We start from the raw sequence: 17,385 nt of genomic DNA, 5'->3' as shown, positions 1-17,385 counted from the left end.
ATACCAAAACCAATTATGCCATTGACCTGTAGGACAATGATATCCAGCACATTATTGCTGTCACACAAAAAAACTAGTGAAACACATGACCAGATAAGCATCAGAAGCTATTTGATGAATGATCACTAATTTTTATTTTTTTTTCAACAGTAACTAACCTTTCTATCAAAAAGAAACGGTTTGCTGTCTATCCAAGGACAGGCTGAAATCTTAAAGCAAATCTGTTCTGAAAACTGTTAGTGTGCCATTTGAGAGAATTTAGAAGTATGGGTAGGACTGTAGGTAGGGTAGTGTAGCTTAACATCTGAAACCTCTACAGTTTGAAATTAACATTTTAAAATCAAATTCTAAGAAATTTTACATTAAATAATTACATTCTTATCATTTTAAAATCACAATTGGGTTTTGCATGTGATAAAACTACAGTCCCTCTTAAGATTAAGCATTATTAACGAACGGAGATTCAAAGCAGCAGTCTGAATTATAACAAGTTTAAAACTGCTTCTTCTAATAACACCTTTTTATAGGAAATACAAATAAAATAGATCTGTATACAAAATGGGTTGAGCGAGTTCCAATTCTGGAGTTTCCAAACACGATCCAAACCTGGCAACAGAACATTTTGGGTTTCTGAATACTAAGCCCAACCAATTAAAACTCTGCATTTGGGAAGGCGTATAGCTGTGGCCAGTGCAGCACACTGGGTATCGCTCAGAGGTGTCCTTAAGACTGTGCATCGAGCACAACAATTTTTACAAGTTGTTTCATAAAAGTATCAGAATTAGTCTCTCTCTTCCTTAACAGAAAGTGGAGCCACCTGCAGAACATAAGCAAAAATCACTCTCCTTGAAATTAAGTGAAAGACTTTTATGCACAAACTGGCATTGCCAGTTGCATGTTCAGAGATACCCTATCAAAAAAACAGTAGTGTACCAGCTGAAAACGAGACCTATTTTATCACAAGTCACAAATGTACCTACTTATAATCTCTGTGGTGAGGCACGCAAATATGACATGGAGTGCTTGTCTGTTTAACATTGTTAACCAGTAATTATGAGATAAATGAAAAATTGGTTCTTTAAATTTGGCCTGATTAAATCTGGGGCAGAGGCAATAGCTCAATGGCTTGCTAATTGTTTTGCAATTACTACAATGCAGCGTGGAGAAAGATTAAAAAAAAAGGAAACAAAAAAAAGCAAGCATTTCTGGGAAAGCAATGGATTCAGTGAATTAATTTAAAGAAAAAGTCCCAGTAAATATTGCTCATGAAGTATTCCAAATTAAAACAATGTGGTGCAAGAAGAAGTTGCGCTATTCTTATAATTTTATCACTATAACAGAAAGAAAATAAACTAAATGCTGAAAATCTTATAAATATAAATACATGAAGAAACTCTTAACAAGCAGCCAGACTAATAGCGATAAATATTGTCCAAGCTGTAGATGTTAAGTTACAAGGAAATGAGATCAGGATGGAGGGACAAGGAGAGTGAAAAATTAATGAAAAATGAATCCTCAAGCCCCGCTGGTCAGATAAAGGCTGGGGAGCAAAGAAGTCTATACAAGCCCCACCCCCACAGGAAATATTGCAAACAGGCAACTTTACACCTAGACATCTAAAGACGTGAAAGGCACCAGCCATTCTTTGAGTCAGCAGAAGCAGAGGCGGCCGCTCAGAGGAAAGCTGCAGGAGCTGCTTAGACAGGGCGTTCTGATCACAAATGGGCCAAGGTGAGCAAGGGGGAAGCCCCTTCTGTGGTGCTCTCTTTGTTACTTGCTTACATCCACACCACATATTCAGTTCTGTAATGGACACTGAAAGATCGCTACTCCTCTAAGGAGCTTTGATCCAAGGAAAATAAAAAAAAAGAGAGAATTCTTCCATCAAGAGTTAGGAGAAGGATTTTCATAGGGACTGCATTCTTTCACTTATTGTGTGCATGGGAAAAACAAGCTTCTCAGAGTGAGATTTGGGAGAACAAGCATATTATCTGATGTAAAAATATTGTATTTTGCAAATAGGAAGGAAGGGAAAGTCTGAGCTATTTTAAGTTGTCAGACAAGTGCAAACGAGAGACTGACAAATCTGACATAGGAGAAAGATGCAAAGCAGAACTTGAAGAAGGTATTGCAAAGGCTGACAAGGTTGAAACCTGAAGTTAAGGCAGAGACGATACAAAAATTTAGGGGATTTTTTGTTTGTTTTGTTTATTGCAGTGGGTTTGGTTCTGGGTTTGGTGGTGGTGTTTTTTTGGTTTTTTTTTTTGGGGGGGGGTGTTGCTTACATGCTAATATTTATACTTATGCAAATTGACCAGTTTATTAATTATTACAGATGGTCCCATGTTGCTTTTCCAGCCTTGCCAGATAACTCCTGCCTTTCTAAAAACAAATCTCCCCCACCCCTTATCTTGTTCTACAACAGATGTTCTTCATTGCTAGGTTTCTGAAGTTCTGGGTTTTTTTTAAAAGTAGGTACCATTTGAACTGTGACTACATTGCTAAGACTACTAATGTAGTGGTAAGCTAAGGCTTACTTAAACCAAGGCTTGCTTAAACTGGATAAACTTAAGATCATGCTGTAAAAGAATTTTTACACTAACAAATCTGGCTGGACATGGGATAGTGATTTTTCACTCAATAACAGCCCAGGGCAGCTGTGTTCCACACACTTACTCTTTCCTATTCTCCCTCTTTGGCTGGGGCCAGAATAGAGAATAAGAAAAATAGTTTTTAAAAGCACACAGTGCCCTTGTGGGGAGGGGCGGGGAACATCTCTTTTTTCTTCTGTACTTCTGCACTTCATTTTTACCACCAAACTGTCTTCCACTAGACAACCTTCCATAGGCTCTGATGGTGTCAAAGCCAAACCAATCTCAGATGCTTATTCTTTGGCCTCTGACTGAAGCCATAGTTCACATGCAAGAGCTTTCTACAACATACTATTTCACATACATTATTTTAGTAGTGTTCTCTCTCCAATTCTGCCATCCCTTCCACTGCCAAATGACAGCCTAGTGTCCACCAATATATTCTTGTTAGGTGGTTCCGACGGATAGCAGCTGTCAGTTATATCAGAGATACATGACACGTAAATGGGGCTAGAGACCACATGTCATGGTTTAAAATGCAGGAGTGTTTCTCAGCTCAGTCAGGTTTCTTTATTTCTTATTCAGAGGTAGCAAGGCTGTGCCTCTGTCAGTATAACACCATGGCCTGGAAGGGATGACACATTGAAAGAATTAGCTGAGTTCAGCTAGATTTTCATTATCCAAGTAACTCACAAGAATTCAATTCTCTCAGGGTTCTCTCCTCTTAAATGCCTTTTTGATTTTTCTTTAGTACCAGATATACTGCTCCTTCTATGTTTAATTATGCAGATAATCTCTAACAGTCTATGCAAGGTGGAGTCTCTCTTTCTCAAAAAAAAAAAAAGAATAAAATGCTCACAATTAAATTATTTCTAATTTTGGTGCAAACCTTACATGGGTACTAGTTCCCTGTAGAAAGTAACGTGCAGTTCTTGAGAGTGCACCTATGCTTCCTCATCCTTATGAAGTGTGTCAGTGTTCCTTCCTCCTTGCATGCCCCCTCACGTTTTCTCACTCTTCTCACTTTTTCATAGCTGCAATGCAGCCAAGTACCAACTGGCACCTGAAAGAAAATGCAAGAGATCACCACACAAGTAAATTTTCTAGCAAAGAGTTGATTGTGAGGAGAGGACAGGCCTTCACTGTCACCTTTGACGGAACAGAACAGCCTGAGAAGGACTTCACATTCATCGCAGAAACAGGTACGCCTCCCAGCTTCTTTCACAGAAAGAGTAATGCTGCCTCATGACATTCTTGTGGCCCGATATGCACTACAGGGTAGAAAGATAATACCTCGGAGCCCACACGCTGGTTCATGTAGCCGTGGATCTGTTTGAGGTGGCATTACTCCCACCTCAGCTAGAAGCGATAGCTTCCTCCAGTTTTCAACATACGACACAAATTCTTCTGAGGGGAGGGCTGTATCTCTGCTGAGCCTGCTGACAACCAAATCCCTGTTTCAGCAAGCTGGGGAAAAAAATGTTGTTTATTTTCCTTAAAAGGTCCAAAGCCCTCAAAGCTGACTAAGACCCAGGCCACATTTGGTATCTCCAGCACAACGAGCAAGGAGAGCTGGAGTGCAGTTCTACAGTCTGCCAGTTCCAACTCTGTGAGCATCTCCATTTCCAGCCCACCTAATGCTGTCATTGGGCGTTACAAGCTGAGTGTTCAAAGTACTTCGAGTGGCGGCTCCTCTCCAACAAGTCTTGGCACTTTTGTTTTGCTCTTTAACCCTTGGTCTTCAGGTATGAACACATTGACTTTGCCCTGAAAGAACTAAGTTACTTGTAGCTTCATTAATATTTGCAGCTTCTCCATTTAATCCACACTTCTTTAATACAGGAGCCAAACATTCACCACATAACATATCACTGAAGAAATAAAAGGTTTTAACAGTTTCTTAGGACCTTCTGGTAAATAATAAAAACAGGTCTGTATCATGTACTTACTGGAGAGCTCCTTGCCCTACAAGATTAAGTTCTGCTTACGCAGATTAAGTTCTGCTTTTGCCAGAGCTTCCCTACATCTACACAAGTTTAGAAGAGCGCGTCTGGTCTCTGTAGAACCAAGAAGAGACGTGTCTACCAGCTGCCAAATTTGACAGTGTCACACCTCTGTCTTCACTCAGACACTCCCCACGCCTTTCTCTAATTATTGGAAATCCTGAGTTTCACAATTTGTTTAGAACAGCAAGAACAGCAATGGGTGGTTATCTGCAAGCATTCGTATTGATGGAGTCCAAGGGTCCTGAGGTTTTGTTTTATTTTGCCTGCTGTGGTTGTACATACCTCTGTTTTGGCTTTTCAGGTGATGATGTATTCATGCCTAACAAGGCTGAGTGTGAGGAATATGTACTAGAAGAGTTTGGCATCATTTTTGCGGGCAACAAAAATCGTATCAACAGTTTTGGATGGAACTTCGGCCAGGTAAATGCAGCACTGGAACACCATGTGGTGTTTCGTGCTTCGGTTTTCACATGAACTGGGTAACCAGGGCTTGTTTGCTTTGTCCAGTTCATCGCAGTCATATACCTCTGAAGAGCAGGAGTCTGGTACTGAAAGCAGAACTCCTGCCAAGCCCTGTTATACTGATCAATGTAAGGATTTGTCATTGACAAGTCAGTGACACAACCCAGGACTCAGAGGTGCAGTCAGCAGAAACGTTACTGTCTGCTGGGTAGTGAAATCCTGTAGCAGTGCTGAGAGGCAAAGTCCTGACCCTAAGTCCAGATTCCAAGTTTTGAAAAGCTCTTTGTATTCTAATCTTCACAGCCTGTTGAGGCCACCTTTTTGTATGGTAATTCCTGACTAAGCCACAGCACTTCATTTGGTAACTGAAAAAAACCCCAACATTAAACATTTATAAGGCTCTACTTATAAGGCCTTGATGTTTAGTAATCTGTGTTTCCAAAACACTAACTTATTTCTGTAACATAGTTTCAAGGAGATATTCTCAATATTTGCCTTTCCATGCTGGATCGAAGCTTAAACTATCGTCAGGATCCTGTCACAGATGTATCTCACCGAAATGACCCCAAGTATCTGGGCCGTGTTCTCAGTGCAATGGTAAGCAACATGTCCGGAAAGTCCCAACTACTAACCGTTCTTTTAAAGTACTTGATGAAAATAAGTGTGAAGACACTTCTCTGAAAATTTCAGGCCACTGTGTTAGACTGAAGATCTAAAGGTCCCTGGTTCGATCCCGGGTTTCGGCACCACTTGCTGCCTTCAGAGGCGTAGCGACCTGGTTCAGGAACAGCTCAGCAACCCCACCTTTGGGTCTGCGCGGACCATCAGCTCACAAACACCAATGTGGTGGACGGCAAATGGCATTTATTGATAGGTGACAGGGCGTTTTATAGCCTGAGTTTACAACGTCACATCCGCCTGCTTACGTCGTAAATCAAACGCTATTGGCTATCAGGAGAGGGGCCCTATGCTTTCCGTACAGCGCGATATCTTCCGGCTGCCAGGCCCTAACTACCCACACCACTGTTTGTATGCACCAGAAACGTGGGCCAGAGAAACACCTAGGTGGCCATCTGATCTAAGCCTGCTAGATTTATCTCATCTGTGGTATTTCTGATACTTACCAATTTGATATCCAGTAGTCAAACCCACAGTATAAGGCACAGGCTGGTATGTTGAGGTACCAGTCCCTTGAAGGTCTTTAGTCCAACCTCCCATTTGAAGTGGAACTACAGCGGTACTAGATCAGCTCAGCCATGGATTTGTCAGGCTCCCTTGAAAATCACCAAGGATAGAGGCTTCACGGCCTCTCTGGGTGACCAGTCAAGAGCTGCACTACCCTCTCAGTGAGGAATTTCTCTCTTACGTCAAATACGACTTTCCCAAGCTACAACTTTCTGCTGTTGCCTCTTGTTCTATAACCTGCCAGAACAGAGAAATGTTGGACTCCGACAACTTAGTACATTCCCTTCAACTAGTTTTAAGCTGCTACTACATTCCTCTTATCCCCTTCTTAACCAGACTGAGCTAGCCCAGTGCTCTCAACTTCTTCTTGTAGACTGTGTGTTCCAGGGACCCTGACCGTCTCGGTAGCCTCTCCCTCCTGGGCTCTCTTCAGTGTCTCAACATCCCCTCGAACTGAGGGACCCAAAACTGGAGACAGGATTCCTGGCACAGCCTTGCTAGTGATAATTAAAGAGGGTTAACAGCTTCCCCCAATCTCCTGGTCGCGCTTTTCCCAGTGTAGCCTAGGACAGGCTTTCCGTTTATGACGGGAGAGTGCTGTTGGCTCAAATTAAACCTGGCATTTGCTGTGACTCCCAGACCCCTTTCAGATGGGCGGCCACTCAGCCAGCTGCTTCCCTGCCTGTACCACGGGGTTATTCTGCCCCAGGTTCTGAATCTAGACCTTTTCTTTCTGAACTTCATGAGATTTCTGTTGACACAGTACCCAAGATTTTCAAGGTGACTCTGCCCCATTTGTTGTGTCAGCCATTTCCCCTAATTTAATGTTGATTTGCTGAGGGCTCACTTAGTCATAGTCCGAGCACATTTTGAAAGCTTAGCTGCGTAATATGCTCAGATGATGCCATTCCATCGTACAGCAGTGAAGTTGCCGCCTCGTGTCAGGAAGGTTCACTGAAAACTGGTGTTTTTCTTCTTGCTTAGTGCTACTGTACCTGGGTAGGAGAAACAGTGTTTAAATGCTCTCCATTTCTTGAGAGGACACATATTTAATTCCCTGAAAAACTAAGCCTTCTTCATAAAGGCCAGCTGCATGAAGCAGTGACTTTTGTCCACTAATATGTAATTCAAGGCTTTTCTCCTGCCTGCTCTCCTACTCCTACTACATCTGTTGTAAGCTCTTAATTAATTTAATCATAAATTTAGTGAATATTTTTACAGGTCAACGCCAATGATGACCAGGGGGTGCTGCTAGGAAACTGGAGTGGAAAGTATGAGGGTGGGAAAAGTCCAAGTAGCTGGACTGGAAGTGGTGAAATCCTGCAAAACTGGAAGAAATCAGGATTCAAACCCGTCAGATATGGACAATGTTGGGTTTTTGCAGCAGTACTGACTACAGGTATGTTTTATGTCATGCACCTAACTGACACTGCACAGATTCTGTTAAAAGAAGCACTAATAATACTTCCTACATAAAAGTCTTTAAAGACATTAGTATGTTACATGAAACTTCATCTTCCGGAAATACTGCTTTCTGACTGTGGTTTTCTATTCGCTCTTTAGTGCTTAGATGTCTAGGGATTCCCACTCGTACAATTACAAACTTCAGCTCTGCCCATGATGCAGATGGAAATCTGCGTGTGGATGAGTTTTATGATGCTTCTGGAAATCATTTGAACAGGGCAGCTGACAGCATATGGTAAGGCTCTACGTTATTTAAGAGTAGGACCTATCAATGCCTATAGAGTCTTCAGGTGCAGAGTGTACATTCTAATGACAAATGCTTTGTTACCCTCTTAAAAATTGCCTTAAAAACAACTATGCACACAGAAAGGATCAGTAAAATACTACAAAATAATACTACAAAACTCAGTGTTTTCACTGTTTCTCAGTTAAACAAAGAATTGTGACGTGAGTTGCAACAGCAAATTGAAACCAGTTATGATGCCACAGATGACTGAAAATTTGTGATGCAACACGAGAAATATCAAACAATGGGACTTGACTTAGTTTGGAACTATTCTTCAAAACCAGTTCACGTTGAACTGTAAAAGTCCAACAGAACCACCTTCCCTGCCTGTTTTTCTGCAGTGACATAATTTGCAATGGAAAGAATTTAATTATTGCCGCTATTAAGTATCAGGTGCAATTCAAACAAGCTTGCATTCAGCAAAGAACAGGTGAAGTCCTTCACTTCTTGCCTTGTTTACTCCCCTGCTTGTTCTGAACACATTCTACATGTAAGCAATCAGTCCAACTATAGCACTGTGCCATAAGGAAAACAGCTAAAACTAAGGAAAATGTGTGTGCTCAGACTTTTGGTAAAAAACAGGCTCAAAACATTTCGTATAATTGTACAAATTTGCTTTCTGCCTTTGAACATTTATGTCTGTTCCACAATGCAATCTTCAGCTCCCATCTAGTTGACGCAGTCAGGATCTGAGTGGAAGCAGTCAGTCTCAGACAAGAACCTACACCAATTAAGGCATTTAATACGTGTAACTAAGATGGCTGATTAATGGAGGTGAACAGGAATTTAGAAACACATGCTAGTAGCTTACTTTGTTCATTCTTGCATGTAGGAATTTCCACGTCTGGAATGAAAGTTGGTTTTCCCGCAGTGACTTGGGCCCCTCATACAGTGGATGGCAAGTTCTGGATGCCACTCCTCAAGAAGAAAGTGGAGGTACACAGATTTTATTTCAGGAATTATGCAGAAAAATTATAAAGTCAGTCACTGTCAAAGACAGGGGAAAAAAAAGTAAAACCATTGTAAAAGTGATTTTTTCATGCCGCTCAGAAATAGAGTGGCAGAAGATAAGTATCTATCGCATTAGAAAAGCCTCAGATCAGCCGTGGATGCCAAGAAACAAACTAGACTTCTTCTATAGGGGCAGTCTTTCATAGCAGCTCCTGTGTTTCCAGTGTAGGTATCCAGAGCTATTGAAAATCAAGGAATACTACAAAGTAAATCAAATGTATCTTCAGAGCAAACACAACATACATTGATGGTTGGCCTAGTATGAAGGTCTATGTGGATGAAAGGGCTCGAATGGGACAACAGCACTGGGCAATTCAGGAGTCATTGATAAATGTCTGTCTAGTAATCTGCTCACTGTCAAAGAGTTGATTAGGTCTAAATTATTTTTTCTTGATGCCATAGGAATTTATCAGTGCGGTCCAGCTTCACGGAAGGCCATCAAAGAAGGAGATGTAGATCTGGACTACGACGGACCATTCGTATTTGCAGAAGTGAATGCAGACTGCATGTACTGGAATTATGACCCCGCAACTGGAAAGAAAACATTAATATTCTCTCAGTCTACCGTAATTGGCCAATTAATCAGCACAAAGGCAGTTGGCAGAGATGATCGTGTAGATGTCACCAATGATTATAAATATGAAGAAGGTAAATAAAAACACTGGTTCTCCTGGTTACATAGCTGCTTCATTCCTAAACATATAGAAACTTTAGGATAGCAGCCTATTAGCAGGCAACTCTGGGCATCTGTCTATAAGGCAGGAGCAAAATTTATACTCAGTTTATTCGGTTCTAGCAGAAAAGGGAAGAGAAGGTAAAGAGTGAAAAATACTGCCTCGCCCTTTCTAATATGGAGCTGCTTTGTGGAACCTAAATAAGGCAAGTCTGAATATCTCCGAATAAAGCATTCGCTGTTCTGCCTGCCTATTGCTAGTGTGCATGGACTGCCTCTGCTTTGTGAGAGTTAGTCTACAGCCCAGTTATTTGACAGTCAGGTGAAAGGCCTATTACAGAAACCTAAGCTAAATCAACACTTAGGCCCAAGAAAAGCAACTCTTTCAACTGGTCAAAGAGCACGTATACTTGTCAGACCTTTGGGTTTGATAGCACAGGAAAAAAAATTACGATCAGGAACTGAATTTGCAAGTGCAAAGAATGAACGTTGCTGTTGGAAATACATATTAGTGAAAAGCATGATAAAGTAGAGCCCAAATAACTAGCTTACATTGTGTACTGGCTCTGGCTGGGATGGAGTTAACTTTCCTCATAGCTGCCCCGCTAAAAGCGCTGATAACCTACCAACGTTTTGGCTACTGCTGAACAGCACTTGCAGAGTGCCAAGGTTTTGTGGGCAGGCTGTGGGTGAGCGTGAGGCTGGGAGGGGACCCAAGCCAGGACAGCTGACCCGCACTGACCAAAGGTGTGTTCGACTTGGTGCTCAGCAATAAAAGCTCAGCAAAAGGTGGAGGAAAGGGGTGGGGAGCGCATTTGTGGTTATGTCATCTGTATTCCCGAGCAACCTTTACACATGCCAAGGCCCTGCTTTCCAGGAAGTGGCTGGACCTCTGCCTGCCGGTGTGGAGTAGTGAATGTATTCCTCTTTTTGCTTGACTTGTGCACAGTTTTTGCTTTCCCTGTTAAGCTGTCACTATCTCAATCCACAAGTCTTCTCGCCTTCCTTCTGTTTTCTCCCCATCCTGTGGGAATGGGAAGGGCGTGAGAGGCTGGGTGGATGCTTAGCTACTAACCAGAGTCAACCCACCACAACGTGCCACCAGCCTTCCCTTATCTTAGGGACCTTTTCTGTATTAGCAGATAAGAATTTACATTTCTAAATATTACAACCATAAAAAGGGATAGAAATGAGAAGAGTGAGAAACTTTGGACCTATGATTTTGTATTTAAAAAAAGTGCTATTAGAGGGCCAGTGACACTACTGACTACAGAGCCAGAAAATGAGGTGGGGCTGTGGAAAACAGGCTCTGTTCATCTGTGCGCACAGACACCACGTTCTGCTGGCTTGTCTCTAGCAGTCGTGTAAAGTAAGAGATGCGTGTTAACTGCCGGAGATAATTTTCATGGTTCTTTCTGACAGGCTCTACAAAAGAAAGAGATATTTTTAAAAAAGCCCGTAAGAAGCTGGGACTTGAGGATAAATTTGATCCCACAGCACCGACACCACAGGAAATCGATCAAAAGCCCGACATCTCAGGGAAGTTCAAGGTGGCTGGCCCTTTAGAAGTTGGCAAAGATCTCAGTCTAATTCTGGTTCTTGTGAACTTACAGTCTGATGCTAAGACTGTTCAAGCAAATATGACTGCTTGGAGCACTGTGTACACCAGAAGACCAGTTCACGAGATCTGGAAGGACTCTATATCTGTCACACTGTCTCCTAAGGAAGGTAGTTTTCCAAATAACTTTTAATCATAATTGTATAATTGTTTTATGAGTAAATGGGCATTGGAAGCTGGTCAACTTGAGGGAAAAAGCTCTAACAAACCACAGTCTTAAATTTCTATGCAGAAAAGGTTGAAAAAAATTACATTGCACTGATAAACATATTTAAAAGGCACGTTTCACACCATCATTTCCTTAAGTTCACATTTTGGAAAATGTACGTCAGGAGTGTAAAGAAGACGGTGAGTAAACATGAAGTTTCATTTAGCAAAATTTGCATTTAAAAAGGTAATGACAACATAAAAGCATAGAAATCAGCTCCAACTAAATCTGTTCTGGTCAATTATGAGGGGTCTTACTGAAAGGTAACAGGACATGGCAAACAACAGAAACAAGAAACTTGATTCATTAGCACATTAGAATGGAATTAAAGTGTGAGGAATAGAAATAGCTGAAATAGCCCACTGAGCTCCACAGAAAAAGTCTGTATTGGAAGAATTGTTGAGGAGTAAAGCACCTAAGATTTGTTAAATTTTTTTTCAGATGAAGTGTGATAACTTTATGGAAGAAATTCTCTACCTAAATATGATTATTATTGGAAAGATGAAATTAAGTTACTGTTAGGAGCTTGGGATAATAGATATATCAGCATCTCTACAGTGAACTGAAAGATCACTGATTCACAACTGATACTATATCGTATTAGTCTTAGGCTTTGAGTCACTGGTGAGAAGCAGAAATAACATTTCATTTCTTTAACGTGTAATTCGCTGGAGTTAGGATCTCTCCTCTTCCTCTAAAGCATTAGGAGTTGGATTCTCAGTGAAGACAGAGTTTTTATGCCTAATGGAATTGCAGTCGCTCACAAAGGCTGTGTCAAACCAGTGGCTAAATTTACAGTCAGCACGGGGGTGTTTCCCCAGATCTGATGGCAGGGACCATTTGAAGAGATTTTTGCCCTCTTTTGGAGCTATGCTCAATTTGCTAGGATTGGCAGTTGACAAATCTGTTGCTACCGGAACAATCTAGGAAATTCAGATTGCCTGCACTTGCTTGCTTGCTTTTATGGGAGTGTGCATTGGTGACTTGTCATCTTTTCCTGTGTTTTTAATCTGCTGGAAAGTACTTTGTGGCTTACAGTGTTTGCATGCAGCACTGCTACTCAACAGTTCTTCCGAACTTGGTGTTTATTGTACTAATGACCAAAAATGTGGAATTGCCTGGATTCAGAGACAGAGGTGATCCCTTCCCATCCAGTACTCCTTTCTTTGAATTACAGCATAGAAAATACTGTAAAAACAGAAGATAATAAGAAGCAGGTAGGGCTAGAAAAGATAGAAGTGTGAAGACGTTATTCGGCTCAACTCAGTGTACCATGAGCAGGTAGGACTGATGAGGCATAACAGGGCATGCCTCATAATAAACAGAGTCGCACTGGTAAACTCCTTAAACGCCAGCTGTCTTTTCTTTCAGAGCAATCGGGAGTAAAACAAGCCAGGCAATACAGCAGTAAGGAAGGGAGGAGGGAAACCATTGAAGAAATCACTCTCTCTATGCAGCAATCTGGTAGATTTGCAATAATTGAGTTTGGCAGTGATGGCTGAAGGCCTTCCTAGTCCCAGACACAGCATAAAAGGAAAATACTAATATGAGGTATCAAACTGTGGACTTATAAAAGCATGTATCATTTCCTTTTTTTTTCTTCTTCCAGAGAAACAATTTCCCATTAAGATACCATATATTGAATATCAACAGCAGTTAACGGCAGACAATACGATCCAGGTAACAGCTTTATGTCATGTAGAAGGTGGGATTCAAGTGCTAGTGCAAAGAGACATCACCCTGGACAATCCTGCCATCGACATACAGGTAAATTGCTGTCTCTTTGTTCTAACTGCAGCGGCAAAGAAAGAGTAAAATTAGCTCTTATAAGAACTTTCTTTCCTGAAAGAGAACTTCTGCTCGCATTCTGCCATGGGCCATCAGAGCATCTCATTGTTTCACCTCCTCAGATGACTGAGAAGCCTAGGACAGAAAAAAATACCAAGAAGCTGACCTTTCAAGCACTCTCTTTGCACAGGTACTTGGTGAAGCCAAAGTGAATAAAGAAGTGGATGTGGAAGTGATATTTACCAATCCTATAGATACGGAAGTGACGGGCTGTGTGCTGCAGGTAGAAGGCAATGACCTGCTCAGAGGAATCCTTGAGATGGAGTAAGTACAAAAAATGCCTCCTTCCTGCTCGTAGAGATACATGAGTGAGAACGTAGGCATGGATGACTTGGCACTGTGGGACGGGACAGCATTTTCTTCTTGCTGTAACGTGTGGGGCCAGTCAATGCAACATCTCATAATGAAGTGCACAGCTTTGAACCAGCTCTTCATCTAACCTAGGCTTTGGCTCCATAGTTTGGGAGGGCAAATAATTGCTGTCGTAATTGGACAGAACTTGTTTTCCCGCCTATCTAGCAGGACCCCACAGTGCCAGCAAAAAATATACATGCTTATCCGTGCACTAAATGTTGCCGAGTCTGTCTATGCTGCTAAAGGCCAGATGGGTTGAACCTTCTTGTTCTGATCATAGGGCCAACAATAGGATACATGACTGTTTCTGTCAATACTATACCCAAATTATAGCATATATTAACCAGGATTTTTTTTTTATTTTTCACTTATTAAATGGACTGCAGATGCCAATCTGGGTGCTCAGCTTTCTAAACAATTTGCATTTACATCAAGCAGATCGACGTACACACAAAAAGCAGATGCACCACCCTCCCAGCTTTGGGAAAAATGAACACAGATCATTTAGAGACAGGTTGTGACCTCAAAGGGTGGCACCTCTGAAAAGTACAACCCTAAGTATGCTTCATGCATCGCTATTCCAGACACAATAAATCACCCTAATGAGGACAGCTTTCAAAGAACAGACTAAACCATGACCAGCAGCTACTCCTTAGATGACTGAATTCACTTTACTAAGGCCTGGAATCGCAACACAAATTTCTCTTTTCAAGCTGAAATCCATGAGGCAGGCAGGAAGATAACAGGAAAAATTATGATTATTACAAGAAAAGTTACTTTTGGTTAGCGCTTTTTAATTTAACAACAACAAAAAAAGTTTTTTCCAAAACAAGAACTACAGGCACACTGATTTTAAACCTCTGCTTTCATAACTCTACAAAATAATTATGTTAGGAGATTAATAAACAGAGTCAAGACACTATTAGATGGTGTTGAGATGGTACACAGGAAGACTGGAATAGAGTATGTTCCTTTTACTACAGATACCAAGTTCCTATTGTTATGCTTTTATGATTTTGTATCTTCTCTTTTTTCCCTCAGTAGTTCACAACTGAAAGATTAAATTATCAGACTGTGCCCTACTTTGTACATATACAAAATTGCACACAAATTTTGACATATGCTAGCAAATGCAGTTACTTCCAAAAAATACCTGGGAAATGGGAGTGTGCTTTTTAACTGAATAAACACACACAGACAAACAAAAATACACCGCAACTTAACATTGCCATTTGTGCTTGAGCAACTAGGAATGGTCTATCCCATAATTTATAAGCACTCCTGAGGGAATTTAGCAACCCCCTGTTGTCTATCACATACAACTTTATCCTCACGCAATGCAAGACAATATGACAGGTTAAGGCTGTTTAGGAAAACCATAAACATGAGTTTCCAAGTATTACAAAATACACTGGTATAAAGTATTTTAACTTCCGTTCAGAGTTTCCTGCTGTAAACATTGATGTTTTCTTGGTGCTATAATCTACTCTAATTCAGGAGTTCGTGTTAACATTCTTCATGGTCTCAGATTGTTGTTGTCTCTGTTCTGCATGAAGTTTTATCCCAGATTATGCTAGTGTGTCCCCCTTGGTGTGCTTATCTGGGTCACTGCATAATGTATTTGTGAGAGACTGTAATGCATGGGTTTGAGTATTTAAATTTAAATCAGATAGCCAAGTCCTATATGGTCTTTTCATGGCCATCCTACACTGAACTGATAGGAATTCTTACTTAAGAAAGGAGATGGTTAGTGAAGAAACTCAAGCATGACGCATAAGCCTGTTTTCAGCTTACATTTTTTTCCCTTTTTTCCCTTTGTTTCCGATTTTTAGCGTACCACCACTGAAAGCCAATGAAAAATCCAGTACAAAGTTTAAACTCACCCCTTTTGAGACGGGTCCCAAACATCTACTTGTTAATTTCTCCTGTGATAAATTTGCAGATATCAAGACCTTTAAGATGGTAAATGTGATTGACTAACGTGAAGGTATACAGTGAATGGTCTGTGTGTGTACGTGTACACATTGAACAAAATGTTTTAAGAAATCTTGTAGAGGAAAACAATGAGAAAATTAGCAAAATAAAATGCTCATTTCCCGTGATAAGGGGTTACCAACATCATATTGTTTAAATTTTACAGTGTAATCTTAAATAAAATGATGAAAAGCTGTTTCTTCATTTACTGTTGTGAGTGTCCATGTTATTAAAAAAAGCATCTTACCTTCTATTCAAAGACTATTTGCTTGACCTTTGTATGGTTTTCTTTGGAATTAATTCTTTTTGGCTCCAGATGCCTCTACACAAACATTCATAAACTCATTTTTACACATTCAAAGCCTGATACAGCAGACTTTCAAAGCAGTGTTTCTCCTTACTGCAACTGTGATACCATAGAGTAGCCAGCATGAGTTGCGCTATTTACGTCGTTTACCTTTTGTCCCTTTTCCTGCAGAGTCTGTCCCGACATTTTAAGTGTTTTTGGTAAATCAAAGCGACCAAAGGAAGCATAGGAAACGTTCAAAAGGAATTTGAGTGGTGGCCGATTTGAGAGCCATTTGACAGTTTGAGATAATTGCCCAGCTCAACATACATGATATTTTTGCATGCACACACATGATAATTTGCACTTGCTAAAAATCTTTGGGAATCAAAGGGAGGATATTCTTAAATCTAGGGGTATTTTCACTCATGAAGAGTTAGGAATTCTTCACTATAGACTGTATGTCAGGAAGCTATCTTTCAGAGTTCAAGTTTAGTAAATCTTACTTAAAACCTTTACAGGAGGATTGGTACAGGCCAAAAGTTGGGTTCCAGGAACAAGCGAGCCAGGTGCAGTGCAGGGAGCGACTTGGTTTATGGCAAACAATTGTATGGCAGTAAGTCAATCTCCGACTGGAAATGATTTGTGTAGATAAAGTGAAGGGAAAGTCCAGCTACTGCTCTCTTGCTCTGTGGGCTGCTGGTCCAGGAGGACAGTAAAACCTTAGAAAGTGCTTGGAGCCAGCGCTGTGCCCCCACTTCCACAGGGTACCTCTGACTTGCCATAGGGACTCCTCCCTGTCACATAAGCAGTACAGGCTCAAGTTGGCTATAAACCCCTTTTGTCCTTGTAGCCTGCAAACTTGCTTTAGGAGGGCACTTGCAGCCACCCGTGCCCAGTGACGTTATGTCAGTACGAGGCCACTCCGGGCATACAGGGAGATGAGCTACAGAGAGGCTGTGCAAGGAGCCCACAGTGGTGCTCTTTTAATCCTGATGTTCCTCAGGGCCAAAAGCTCTCATCATGCACAGCCTTGGATTTAGAATATGGTCATACACGTCATGACTTCTTTTTACATCTCACGTATGTGTGACAACAACCAGGCTATGCTAAAGTCAAGTGAATTGCACTAGCAGAAGTGAGAGAAGCTTGTAAATTGGACCGCTAGGGGAATTAGAAGTAAGGCAACACCCTTCCCCTGCAACACTACACATGCACATGAAGTTAACGAGTCTAATAAAATGTGTACCTATTTGGATACAGACTTGCAGAAGGGATTCTGTACCCTTTTTCTGGAAGTTATACTGATCTCTTTCTAGTAAAGAGTAGCAACAGTTCAAGTGTAAAGTGCAATATGGTTACCCTCAGGATATAATAGTGCAATACTTGAACAACAGACAAAATCTTTTAGGAGATGAA

General features: G+C 41.1%; 1 protein-coding gene across 1 annotated transcript; it reads left to right on the top strand.

Moving 5' to 3' along the window:
* The first annotated feature begins 1,645 nt into the window (after nt 1-1,645).
* Nucleotides 1,646-15,686, top strand: TGM3 (transglutaminase 3). The gene is made up of 13 exons (XM_010191053.1): nt 1,646-1,731; nt 3,626-3,793; nt 4,094-4,336; nt 4,899-5,017; nt 5,528-5,656; nt 7,466-7,643; nt 7,808-7,943; nt 8,827-8,930; nt 9,408-9,653; nt 11,101-11,406; nt 13,114-13,271; nt 13,483-13,616; nt 15,539-15,686. The coding sequence occupies exons 1-13, from the start codon at nt 1,722-1,724 to the stop codon at nt 15,684-15,686; spliced, it is 2,079 nt and encodes a 692-aa protein (XP_010189355.1). The 5' UTR covers nt 1,646-1,721.
* The last annotated feature ends 1,699 nt before the right edge of the window (nt 15,687-17,385 follow it).

The sequence above is a fragment of the Mesitornis unicolor genome, unplaced genomic scaffold (assembly GCF_000695765.1).
Source record: "Mesitornis unicolor isolate BGI_N332 unplaced genomic scaffold, ASM69576v1 scaffold31868, whole genome shotgun sequence".
Classification (NCBI taxonomy): domain Eukaryota; kingdom Metazoa; phylum Chordata; class Aves; order Mesitornithiformes; family Mesitornithidae; genus Mesitornis; species Mesitornis unicolor.
The sequence above is the reverse complement of the archived record's forward strand: the minus strand, read 5'-3'. Positions and strand labels throughout refer to the sequence as shown.

Coding starts and splice junctions, on each gene's coding strand:
- TGM3 (XM_010191053.1), top strand. Junction 7,944..8,826: donor AGGGCAGCTGACAGCATATG/GTAAGGCTCTAC, acceptor TCTTGCATGTAG/GAATTTCCACGTCTGGAATG. Junction 8,931..9,407: donor TCCTCAAGAAGAAAGTGGAG/GTACACAGATTT, acceptor TTGATGCCATAG/GAATTTATCAGTGCGGTCCA.